General features: G+C 36.8%; 1 protein-coding gene across 1 annotated transcript in view; it reads left to right on the top strand.

Moving 5' to 3' along the window:
• LOC131164000 (shaggy-related protein kinase kappa) overlaps positions 1 to 13736 on the top strand; it is a 66681-nt gene that overhangs the window by 24514 nt on the left and 28431 nt on the right. The window contains exons 7-10 of the mRNA XM_058120878.1: positions 4438 to 4494; positions 4577 to 4717; positions 4812 to 4862; positions 6097 to 6192. Of these exons, the coding sequence (XP_057976861.1) occupies positions 4438 to 4494; positions 4577 to 4717; positions 4812 to 4862; positions 6097 to 6192 (345 nt within the window). The remainder of the gene's footprint in view (positions 1 to 4437; positions 4495 to 4576; positions 4718 to 4811; positions 4863 to 6096; positions 6193 to 13736) is intronic.

Raw genomic sequence — 13736 nt, 5'->3', positions numbered from 1 at the left:
TGGAAAAAATCTGCACCTTTACCCAATACAATTGTTGACTTCTCAAGACATCGAAATTCAAGTTGATGGTATTGACAGAATCGGTTTTTTATCAACAAAGAAGGAAATACTACAAAAGGATACATTTAATCCAAATTCTGAGCTTCTGGTTTATACTAGAAAGAGGATCCCTCAAAGAAATAATGACCTGTCTATCATCCCAGTACAGAGTCAATCAGAATCCCTGAACGCCTGGAATATTTCAGGTAACTCTTCTCCCATTCCTGTTTTATCTGATTCTATTCCTATTTTATCTTCTGCTCCTATTTCGGATTCAGATCCTATAGTATCTCCAAAACATAAAACCTCAGATCTTGACATTCCAATTGCCATAAGAAAAGAAACCCGGATGTGCACTAAATATCCTATTGCCAAATATATTTCCTACCAAAGACTTTCCAATAATCATAGAGCATTTATTTCAAATATTTGTCAAGTTATTGTTGTGCCAAGAAATATCCAGGAAGCACTAGATGATCCGAATTGGAAATTGGCAGTTCTTGAGGAGATGAATGCTCTTAGGAAAAATGGCACATGGGAGATAGTTGACTTGTGATAGACAAGAAAACTGTAGGGTGCAAATGGGTAGGGCTGATGGCAGTATAGAGAGGTATAAGGCGAGGCTTGTGCGAAAGGTTTTACACAAACCTATGGAATCAACTACCAAGAGACGTTCGCCCCCGTAGCCAAAAGAAACTCAATTCGAGTATTATTGTCTCTTGCCATGAATTCTAATTGGCCTTTACACCAATTGGATGTAAAAAATGTGTTCCTTAACAGAGACTTAGAAGAGGAAGTTTTTATGAGTCTTCCACCGGGGTTCGAAGAAAGACTTGGTATAGATAAAGTCTGCAGATTAAGAAAGTCATTATACGGCCACAAACAGTCACCGAGGGCCTGGTTTGAACGCTTTGGCGGAGCAGTAAGACGTCACGGATACTATCAAAGTCAAGCAGATCATACCATGTTTTATAAGCACTCAAAAGAAGGTAAAATTGCCATTTTGATTGTTTATGTGGATGATATTATCTTGACAGGAGATGATAGTATTGAACTGAAAGACTAAAATAAAGGCTTGTTGATGAATTCGAGATCAAAGACTTGGGTGCGTTGAAGTATTTCCTTGGAATGGAGTTTGCTAGGTCTAAGGGAGGTATATTTGTCAATCAACGCAAGTATGTACTGGACTTGCTTGGAGAAACAGGTATGCTTGGCTGTAAAACAGCTGAAATACCAATGGAACCCAACACAAAATTACAAGCTGCTAATACCAAAAGAGCAGTGAACAGGGCACGATATCAACGAATTGTTGGAAGGTTGATTTATCTGTCTCATACACGACCGGATATAGCATTTTCTGTAAGTATGGTTAGTCAATTCATGCATTCGCCTGGACCAGAGCATTTTGAAGCAGTTTACAGAATTCTAAGATATTTGAAGGGGGCTCCTGGAAAAGGTCTACTTTTTAAAAAACGTCGACATCTACAAATTGAAGCCTACACTGATGCCGACTGGTCTGGAAGTATAACAAATAGGAGATCAACATCTGGATACTGTACCTTTGTTGGAGGAAACCTTGTTACCTGGCGAAGTAAAAAAAACAAAACGTGGTTGCTAGAAGTATTGCAGAAGCTGAATTTAGAGCAGTGGCTCATGGTATTTGTGAGGTTATGTGGATTAAAAGAATGTTAGAAGAGTTGAAGGCTTCACGTTCACTGCCCATGAAGTTTATACTGTGATAACAAGGCAGCAATTTCAATCGCCCACAATCCGGTTCTTCATGACAGAACAAAGCATGTGGAAGTGGATAAACACTTTATCTAGGAAAAACTTGACTGTGGGCTGATTTGTATGCCATACATCCCAACTACTGAACAGATTGCTGATGTATTTACTAAGGGGCTGCACAAGAAGCAATTTGATGTTTTGATGGCCAGCTGACTATGGAAGATATCTTCAAGCCAGCTTGAGGGGGAGTGTTGGAAAATTAGGAAGATATTCGGCAGTAATTAGGCAAGATTGTATGACTGTAAATTAGGCAGTAATTAGTCAATGATTACAAATTAGGAATGTATCTTTATTAGGTAAACTAATTAGTGATTCTTTTCTTAGTTTAGAACCCTTGTAATTTCTATAAGTAGGAATCAGTGTAAGTCAGAATTATTATTCAATTAATAGAAAATCATTCCCAAACTATTCTCTCTGTTTTTCAGTGACCCATGTGAAGGGGCACAAAGGTCAAACTTGAGCTGATTGCACAAACACAAACAGAGCAAAGCACATTTCAATGGACATATCATTGGAAAACACATATAACAACACATAAACCCAAGACTTCTTGGGATCATAGTTTTGATATCATGTGATGTCACCTTGTTACCTAAAAGATTAAACTATTAAGGCCTACAAATGGTTTTAATATCTCTAACTCGGCTAACATGAGCTTCCACCCTCTCCCCCCCCTCCCCCCCACCCCTCACCCACCCACCCACCCACCCACCCACCCAATGTGAGTGCTCATTAGGCTTGAATAGGGGAGAACGTATGTGTCCGACATCCCTTATGCTGAAATCTGGGTTGCAAATGAACCGAGCTGCAGTGTGATTTTTTCCTGCACTGTGATTTGCTTGGAAAATGTGGAATAAGCTATTTTGTTTATTGGGAGAGAGCTGGGTTTTCTGGAAATCGTGGAGGATCTTTTGGCAGTTTCCTATTTTTGGTTTTGGAAGGAGAAAGGATCCAATTGCACTTTGGAAATGTGGTTATTTTGAAGTGGTGCGAGGTTTATGGTTGGAACATAATGTGCTATTGTTTTGGAGCTGAATTCTTTGCTGGTTTGGGAGAATATTTGTTACTTGGCATTGGAACATAATGTGCTTGTTTTGGAGCTGAATTCTTTGCTGGTTTGGGAGAATATTTGTTACTTGGCTTCACTTGGTGTGTTGGCTATGGGTGCTTTAGAGGAGTGAGCTTCTTGGATATTCAACGGGATTGGCACAATTTGTTGGCTTGACTGTGTTTTCTGTTTTTTGTTGTGTTTTGTTTTTGTTTTTTTGTTTTTTTTTTTGCTTTCTGGTTTTTCTAGGAGGATGTATTATTCTCCTCTTTGTATGTTCCAGAACTTTTAGTGAAATCTTCTTCTTTTGCTATACAAAAAAAGAAAAGAACCAAGCTGCTTGTGAGCGGGAGCTCAGCTCGGTAAGAGCTTGTTTGGGCTTGTTTTTATACAAATGAGTGACTCTCAATTCAATTTTGAGGCTTATTTAATAAATGAACTGAACTTGAACATGGATGGGCTAGGCTCGTTTCAGCTTGTGAACATCTTGGTTCAGCTCAATAATACGCTCGGATTAGGCTTAGGTAGTGGGTTTGTTTAGCCTTATAACCATGGAATCCTGGGTGTAGGCTTATCAGTTTTTCCAGTACCTTCTTTTTCCTTGATTGGATTTTAGGCTACTTGCCTTTGATTGCTTCAAGTGTGATGGCAGATTGATTGGTTATGCTTGCCAGACTAATTTCAATAGCCATAGTATATACTTAAATTGGCTGGGGATGCCCAGAAACTTCTTTAAGCAGAATGAGTTGAGCCCAAGCCCAAGATTGTGCAAGCAAATAAATTATGCCCGAGCCTGCCCCGGAATTCTGAGCTCGCTCCAAGCTGAGCCCAAGCCGGATCCTGAACATGTTAACTCTTGGCTTGCCTTGTTTGCAACCCTAGCTGAAATTGTAGTTTTGATTAGCAGAAGAAGACAGTAAGGAACTCTAGACCCTTTGATCAAAGAGACAGCGATACCATGTAAGTCAATGCTCTTAAGCTGTTAGGTTGGCCAACTGATGTATGTTGAGTTGGCGACAGAGTTTGGTCAATTATGATAGGAAGGGCCTGAAGAGGGGTTTTGTTATTTTAGTTTTTTAGGATTAGTGTTGGTTTTATTTTATTTTTCTAGTTGTGAGGATATCTTATCCTCTCCTAAGCTATTTTTTTTCTCCTCTTTTCTCATTAAATTTCTCTAATATAAAAAAATCAATGTATTTTGAGTTATCCAACCTCCCCCAACCCCTTCCCCTCCTAGTTGCAACGTCGTCTTGCATACGAAAAGGGAAAATAGATGAACTTGAAGGGGTGGACAAAAGCACTAGGATAAGAGTGCAATGTAGTGCACATAACGGGGAACAACAAAGATAGCATAATTTGAACTCAAGACCTTTTTGGAACCAAAGCTCCAATACCATGTTAGATCACCATTTGAACTATTAGGTTCTAGGCCAAAAAAATGTAGTTATTCCATGGTGATACTTCCTAAATATCTTGTCTTTTAAATTTTTTTCCCAATAGATATCCATGTCATTATCCTATATTGTATTTGGTAAATAAAATTGCTATGTTTTTCTGGCCAGGTGAATCCACACACACATCAGCTGAAACTCTGTGATTTTGGGAGTGCAAAAGTTTTGGTAAGCCTTTCATGTGGCAAAAATTGATCAGGATTGCTTCTTGTTTCTTGGTTTCAGTTTTGACATGCTTCCATTTTATCAGGTGAAAGGAGAGCCTAATGTTTCCTACATCTGTTCAAGATATTATCGTGCTCCTGAGCTCATATTTGGTGCCACTGAATATACGACTGCCATAGATATATGGTCTACAGGGTGTGTGATGGCTGAATTGCTCCTTGGACAGGTGGTTTAAAATTCTGATCTCCCTCTCTATCTCTTTCTTGAGGTGTTTTTTTTCTATCAGTAGAAGTATTTTATCTAACCAAATTCTTGTGCAGCCTCTGTTTCCTGGAGAAAGTGGAGTTGATCAACTAGTTGAGATCATTAAGGTGACCTCTTCTACTAGTTATCTTTATTGCTGCAAGTTTTTATGACTTAGGAAATTCCAGTTTTCCCCATTACACGCGTTTAAAATTCAAATTTTGAGTCAAATTTAGTCATTCTTGGAGATAGAAGTAATCCATATAAATTTTGCTGTGTCTAAAATAAAAAATATTAAGTTATGGTTTGTTTGGCATAGACTTTAACTTTGAATTGATGGAAACATATTTTGTTTCTGAAGAACGGTTTCTTTGGACACTGACTGTTACAAGCATGGACTTAAATTTCCACGAAATTGTCAAAATTTCCGTCGAAATTTCCGATTTCCGTCACCCTCGAAATCAAAATGGCAGTCGATTTCCGTCTTGCATAATTTCCATCGAAATATCAATGAATCATCCAAAATTTATCGAAATCTCGAAATTTTAGCGAAACTTGTCGAAATTTTAACTATACAATGAAATTTCGTTAGAATTCAAATGAGAGATTTAGGAGTGAAGTGAAATTTCTCTTTTAGTTTATTTTATTTATTTTACTGAAACAAAAGATTATTACAAGTGCTTTTGAAATTATATGAAAAAATAAATTTACGGTAACATTTTATTTAACAGCCATTCATGTCTAAATTATCATTATTTGAATAATAAATAATATTTAAATAGTTTATGAATTTCATTTGTATTAACTGAATATGTTTAATGTACATTATCTTTCAAATATGTTTGATACACGTAATATTTTACAACTTTTCCACCTCATACAAAACATAGATGTATTTAATTTGTAATATATTAGTCTTAAAACTTATATTATTATGTTTGTTAACCATTTCTAAAGTTTCCCAAAGAATTCCATGCTTTACTACTAATTTCCGTTCTTTTTTCAAATCAAAATCAAAATTGACATCGAAATTGAAATTTCCGTCGAAATTTCCGTAATTTTGGAGCTTCAAAATTTGAGTCAAAATCAAAATTTAAGACCTTGGTTACAAGTGCCATTGATTCTTGTTTCTACAAGTGAGATTTCTTACCTTGCTGTTTTTTTGAAAATAAAACAAATAACACTGACAAAATACTTCGTTAAACTGAATATAGTGCTCCAGCAATGTAATTCCCTACAGAATGCTTGTTTTCTGATAAAGCATAATGTGAAGTTTTTCATTTTAAAATTTTAAAGCAATAAATGCACATTTAAAAGCTTTCTGAAGTTGTAATCATGTACACTCTGAATGATTGCACACAGGTTTTGGGAACACCTACTAGGGAGGAGATAAAGTGCATGAATCCAAACTATACTGAATTTAAGTTCCCGCAAATAAAGCCTCATCCATGGCACAAGGTATGCCCAATATCCCTTCCCCCACATATAAAATGTTTACACACAAGTTATCTGAAACTGAAATCCTCGAGCAAGTTTCCAATGTAATTTACAGAACATCTTTTCTTGGTCTAGTTTAACAATTAATACATAATCCTCATTACATGGTAGTTCTGCGCATGCAATTTTATTGTCCGAATGATGGCATAATACAAGCTCATGTTTTAGTACATTCAAGCTTTTTATTGGCCAAGTCATCATGAGGCTTGAAGCAGGCTTCAGATATATGCTTGGGTGCTCGAGAGTATGCTGGATACTGCTTGTATTTTTTTTTTTCTCTTTAATATATAAAACCAGTTTCTAACAGAAAGTACAACCAAAGAGCACAAAGAAGTTCTCAAGGTTAATACAAAAGAAAAGAGAGAGAGAGAGGAAAAAAAAAAAAAAAAAGAAAAAGAAAAGAAAACAAATCAGGACAATTTGTTCGAAAAACTTTTCTTAAGACCTTTCCCATTATGCAGCATTTTAATTATCCAATACTCTCTGTCCCTCCTTGTTCGTAACCCATTCACATTTATTACTTGTAGGACCTGTCAAGCTCAAGCCCATTTTATAAAAAAGCTGTTCTGCCTCAATGTCCTTTTCATTCACTTCTGGAGGAGGATAAATCAGTGCTGATAAAAGATCATCCTCCTCAACATCATTTTCTTGTTCTCTCCATGCCTGCTGAAATTCTTGATCGTAACTAGTTCAGTATCTCTCCATCATCATTAAATAATAGGAACCCTGTCCAAATCATCAATAGGAGTTCCTAACAAATGAGAGGCATCCTCCATTAACCATACTGAGCTTGAGTTTCATCCAATAATAAACCATCATCACACTAAGCATCACTATCAAACTCACTCTTTAGACTTGCTGCCCTTTTTTTTTTATTTGCAACTATATCATTACAATAAAAAAAAAATCTTAATTCTTTGACTTCTTAACTGGATTAGGCTCGCATCCCACAAGTGAAAAACTTGTATCATTATGTCTCAAAAAACTTTTTAGTGCTCCGGTTTGGATCATTGTTTTGTTTCTCAAAAATTTTATGCATTCCAACATGAATAGCCTGAATTTGAGCAGCCTTCTTCAAATCAAAGCCTTTATATTTTAAATCACCATCTGCCTGCCTAACAATTTCCGAAGACACTTGAAAGCTCCCAGTAACAGGCTGATGATCTTTGAATTAGCAATATAATTATTGACTATTGAAAAGTATTGAGTAAAACGAAAGACCTAATCACAATGATAGGTCTCTCCTTTTATTTACATTATATATGTCAAGTACATACCAATGACCATAAATACCCTTACTAACTCACAATTATTAACATAACACTAACACACTAATAATACTAAATGGCCAAAATAACCATTAACATTCCCCCTCAAGCTAGAGCATAAATAGCTTATGCTCCTAGATTGTACAAATGAATTTGGCATGAGCTCCCACCAAAGCTTTAGTAAACAAGTTAGCAAGTTGAACATCAAACTTCACATAAGTGGTTGTAATGAACTTCAGCACAAGTTTCTCTCAAACAAAGTGGCAATCAATTTTAATGTGTTTTGTTTGATTATGGAAGACTAGGTTGCAGGTAATATGCATAGCAACTTAATTATCACATGTCAACTCCATAGATTGAGAATATGGAAAACCCAATTCTTCTAACATGTTTTTTAGCCAAACAAGTTCATGTGTAGTGTGAGCCACGGCCGATACTCTAACTTAGCACTTGATTTGGCCACTACAATATGTTTTTTACTCAGTAAACCAAATTACCACCATAAAGATTTTTTACCTAGCTGTGGATCTTCCATTTGAAGGTGACCTGGCCCAATCTGCATTTGTATAATCTTGAATATAATTGTGACCTTGATCTTAATATAATAGGTATCTTCTAGGTGCGCTTTTGCGATATCTCAAGATGCGAATTACCACATTGTAATGACTTGTCCTTGAAGAATCCAAAAATTGACTTACAACACTTGTTGCGCAAGATATATCTGGTTGAATGACTATGAGATGATTCAAAAAGTCATTAGTACCATCCTATGTAAGGCAACAAATCATCTATATCTGCCATCAACTTTTTGTTAGGATCCATGAGTGTATCAATAGGTTTAGATCTCAACAACGTAGTCTCGTCCAAAAAATAGGAACATACTTCCCTTGACAAAACAATTCCTATATGAGACTTAGATATTTCTATACCCACTGCACCCCATTTGAAGGCCAAACTCAAGTACCATGACACTGAATTGATTAAACCATGCTTTGGAAGATTGTTTTAGACCATATACTGACATCTCAAGCCGACACACTAAATTTGACTCCCTTTGAGCATCAAACCCAAGTGGTTGCTCCATATAAACCCCCTCCTTAAGATCACCATGCAGGAAGACATTCTGCCCATCTAACTAATGTAGAGGTCAGTCAAGTTGTGGCCAAGTAGATGAATAGGCATATTGGGTTAAGTTTAGTGACTGGGTAGGATGTGTCTGAATAATCCAAACCATACACTCGAGTATATCCCTTAGCAACAAGACGTGCCTTTAGAAGAGCCGCATAACCATTAGGGCTGACTTTCGCAATATATACCTGGTGACAACCAACCCTAGTATTAGGAGGAAGAGATACCATTTCCCAAGTATCAGTTTCGTGTAATGCACTCATCTCTTCAACCATTGTATTTTTGGACCAAGAGTAGGCTATGGCTTCAAAAACTAATTTAGGAAGAACAACAAAGATGAGACATAGAGTAGTAAAAAAACAATAATAAGCGGGTGACAAGAAGTCATAGAAAACAAAGTTGGAGATAGTGTGTTGTGCACATGTGCATTGATCTTTACAAGCAACAATGAGAGGATCAACATCGTGGGAAATATGATCATTAGATGAGGAAACCAAAGCCTTACAATAGAAGCTGGAGGGGACTCTTGTCTTTGGAGTAGCCATTGTGAATGCACCTGCAAATTAGGATGATCAAGATGATGAGAAGGAACCAAACTACATAAAGACATAGGTGGATGATTGGGTAAAGACAGCAACTAGAATTTTGAAGATTAAGCAAAGGAAGAGACTTATTGAGGTTAGTAGCACTTAGGGATTGAGAGTATTGTAGACTCAAACAAGGTAACATTGGTAGTGACAAAAAAACAATGAAGTGTTGGACTATAGCAATGATATCCCTTTTGAGTACATGAGTCGCTTAGAAAGACACATTTTATAGCATGAGGATCCAACTTATCCACCTCGGGGGTCAGTTGATGAACAAAGGAATCACTCGAAAATACGAGGAGCTAAAGAGAATAGAGGAGCATTAGAAAGAGAATGGAGTAAGGAATTTTACCACTAAGAATAAAGGACGACATCCTATTGATAAGATAGTGGATAGTGAGTACAACACCACTCCAAAACACTGTAGGAACATGCATTTGATAAGTAAGGTGATATGTCTATTTTTCCTCTCTACAATCCCATTTGGTTGAGTACGGCACAAGATGACTGATGAACAATACCAAACTGAGTTATATAGGTAGTGAATTGGGTATTGAAGTACTCTTTAGCATTATCACTTCGAGGTATTAAGATAGACAAACCAAATTGATTCTTTATTTTAGAGAAAAAAGACAAAATATTTGAAAAACTGAGAGCATTCTTTATTTAATAGAGCCAATTCATCTTTGATTTTTTTTTTTTAATAGAAAAAGAAATTCATTAGATAAAGATAGAATTTACAAGCTAAAGAGATGACATCTCCTTAACAAATACTGATTATCCTAAAAAAAACCAAAGATAAAATTGCAAAAATAAAAAATGACAAAAGAAACTCAAGATGCCCTAAGAAGAGACTTCCAATCGCACTGGAATCACATTCCCTTGAAATTTCCATAGCCCATACACCATAAAGAAGCCATAAAAAGAATCTTTTTCCACGCCAACCAATATGGTAACTTCTTCCTTGCAAGCATACGCGCATTACGTTCCTTCCACAAGCTCCAAAACACAGCAAATATAGCACAATTCCATAATGCAATTCCTTCCTTCTTCCTCCCAAACCCCACAAAAGAAATTGCTAAGAACTCCTCCACTGTTCTAGGACAAACCCATCTTTCTTCAAAGTAATTGAATAACTTGTTCCAAACCTTCCTTGCATAATCACAGTGCAGGAAAAGGTGTGAAACAAACTCTGAACAATTAAAGCAAAGTATAGAAATATCAAGAAGGAGAGCTTTTAAAGGTTTCCTTATTTGCAACAAGTCATTAGTGTTTATCCAATTAAGCACAACCAACCAAAAAAACACTTTGATTTTAGGGGGAATTTTGACCTTCCATATAACCTTGTAAAGAGGAAAAGAGGAATTTGTTCAACCAAGAATTCAAAGAAAGATTTACAAGAATAGACTCCCGAAGAATCCAACAACCAATATCGGCTATCATTTTCGGAAGATACCCTACAATTATTGATCAACAAAACTAATGAAGTATTGGAGACCCAACTTGGACACAACTCAACTAGGACCCCAAACAAAGAATGAACTAACACAAAAGGGCTTGCTGCCCGTTAATTGATTTGGGAAGCAAAAGGAACATGATGATGCATTCCCAACTTACAAGACTCACACTCAAGACTAGACATAGGACTCAAATTAGGAACTAGTATTTTTAACTTTTCCAATGAAGCAATCGATTTGGAGTCATGTGGCTGCAACAATGTTGGCAGTAAAAGGAGGTTGCAGCTCAAACTGATAAAGTCCACCGGCTTTATGCCCTCCACTAATCGTATTCCTTGTTTTCAAATCCTAAAAGACCATAGAATCAAGGAAGAACATTGCTGAACAATTCATGGATTTAGTAGTCTTGCTAATTGATATAAGATTGAAAGGGAACTTGGGAATATCCAATACCGAAAGAAGAGAAATAGAGGACGTTGGACTTGTAGTCCCTATTCCCTTGACGGCAGTGGTGGAGCCATAAGCAAGAATAACATGAGGTAAGTTTTCAAGATATGGGAGAGTAGAGAAGAAATTAGGTATACCTGTTATATGATCAATAGCAGCTGAATCTATAACCCAAGGAGTAAGATGAGAAGTACTGGATGACAGGCAAGCTGTAGGGTTACTTGTTTGAGCAAGATATGCAATGGGAATGGAAGCTTGTTGGGAGGCTTGATACTATTGGAATTTGGAATACTCTTCCTATGACACAGATACAATGTGCTGCTCCCTGCTGATGCCCAAAAGTTTAGAATCTGTGTTGGCTGCATTGGTGGCGCAGCAGATTTATTGTGGAGATCCCGCACTGCTTAATAGCATGACCTCCTTGTTCACAATGAGTGCTCTTGCTGGGAGGGCCTCTACCTCATCCATCTCTCCCACTACAGCCAGTTGAACCACCTCAAGAACTTCTATGGTTGCTAGGTTGAAAACCAAAATCATCCTGTTTAACAAAATCAGTCCTCTCAAAGCCAAGGGTTGAAACCCCAGATGCAAGGCATGGGGAATGTGTGCTGGAGGAAGCATGAAGTATGTGAGAATAAACATTAGCAAAGAATGACAACTTTGTAATACCAAGAATCTGGGACTGGAGTGCCTCAAATTTGGGTTTCAAACTCACTAGAACCCGAAGAGCTGTCATTTGCTCCCTTTGCTTTTGCATTTCGCAAACATCGGCAGTTATTGTTTGCACAATGTAAAGCTCCTCATGGATATGCTTCATCTATGCAAAGGACTTTGTGACGCTATCTTCCTGTTGTAACTGAAAGTACTTCAGGGATAAATAGTATAGACGTGTAATATTACTTGAATATAGGAGCTTGACATAATCCCAAATCTCCTTGCATACATCGAGATGCATACGTGCAATTTGGGGCTCCATTGAGTTCAACAAGAGGGAAATAATGAATGCATTTTCCTGAATTGAGGCTTCTTTTGTTTTATCATTAAAGGGCCTGGATTGGAACAAGTGCTCAGATTTACCTAAGCCTATTAAATAGATCTTAACAGCCTTATACCACTAAACATAATTCTTTCCATTCCACTTTTCAGTTGTTATCTATGGCAGCTATGAAGGGAACGTACTCAACTCCATCCCAACATCCACAAATGAAACCAACGACAAACAAGGTGAACTTATAAAACAATCAGAACAACCACAAGTAAAGCTGACCATTGACTAAACCATGAGCAAGTCAACAACAAGTAGACATAGCACTACTAGTCCCCGAAAATTAGCTTACACAGACTGTTACTGTCACTGCCACAAGGGACCAACTGATTGCCTTAATAGCACTGAACAACAACTAAAAAATTGCCACGAGTAAATGTCTGAAAAAGGTTGGGTAAAATACATGACCAACAACTTGATATTATGGTCTATGGAAGGATTTAAAGCCTTCAGGTTGAATTGGTGGCAAAACTGACTGGAAAATTCTCTCACGTGACGGTGTGTGGGGTTGGACCTGCTAAAAACTGGATGGTGCATGGGGCACATGGAAGTGCATGGCTGGTTCTCCAGTGTTGAAATTTCACCCACATACAGTTTGAAGGGTTCTGTGACTGGTTGGTGTTGGTTTTACAAAATATGGAAGGGTTCTTGAGATGCTAGAGAAGGCAGTGCTGTCCAGGAAGTTTCTGGTGACCTTTGGACTCGTTTCTAATCTCTAAAGGTATGGCTGACCCTCTTATAATGGCATATTTACATAGGATGATCAGGTTTAGGGTTTGGTTTGACAGTAGAGGTCTGATCTTATTCTAATACCATGTTGAAGTATTGACTATTGAGTAAGCCGGAACATCTAATCACAATGATAGGTCTCCCCCTCTATTCATAGTATATATCAAGAACATGCCAATGACCATAATACCCTTACTAACTCTCAATTATTAATATAACACTAACGCACTAATAAATCTAAATGACCAAAATAACTATTTAAATATACTCTTGTTTTTATTTTTTTAAACTAGTTAATAATAATTTATGTGATTAGGTGTATTTTATAAATTAAATTACTATTTATTGAAATGCCGTATAGTGTAATTGCACTCTCTTGGGGAATTTGGAGTATATTGTTTGGCATGTCCAAGGAGTAATGTAGAGCGTTTGTCACCAACATTTCAGGAGATTTGTTAATGCAAAAGGAGGGGAAACTCTCTGATGTGTGCTATTTTTGTGGTGATATGATATATTGTCTTATTTTCTTGTTTGTATTTTTTCCCTTTTGCTTTCTTTAGGTTCTTTCGCCCCATTCACCGCCCAAGCCCCCAAAAAGCTGAACAAAAAAAAAAATTTAGAGTTAAAGATTCAATTTTGGTCAACCCTTTTTTAGATGAGTGCATGGTCTTAAATTTCCATGAAATTGTCAAAATTTCCATCTAAATTTCTGATTTCCGTCACCCTTGAAATTGAAATGGTATTTGATTTCCGTTGAAATTTCAACAAATCATTTGAAATTTATCGAAATCTTGAAATTTTAACAAAACTTGTCAAAAATTTTAACTATAGAACAAAATTTCCT

Source organism: Malania oleifera, chromosome 9, assembly GCF_029873635.1.
Source record: "Malania oleifera isolate guangnan ecotype guangnan chromosome 9, ASM2987363v1, whole genome shotgun sequence".
NCBI lineage: Eukaryota > Viridiplantae > Streptophyta > Magnoliopsida > Santalales > Ximeniaceae > Malania > Malania oleifera.
The sequence above is the reverse complement of the archived record's forward strand: the minus strand, read 5'-3'. Positions and strand labels throughout refer to the sequence as shown.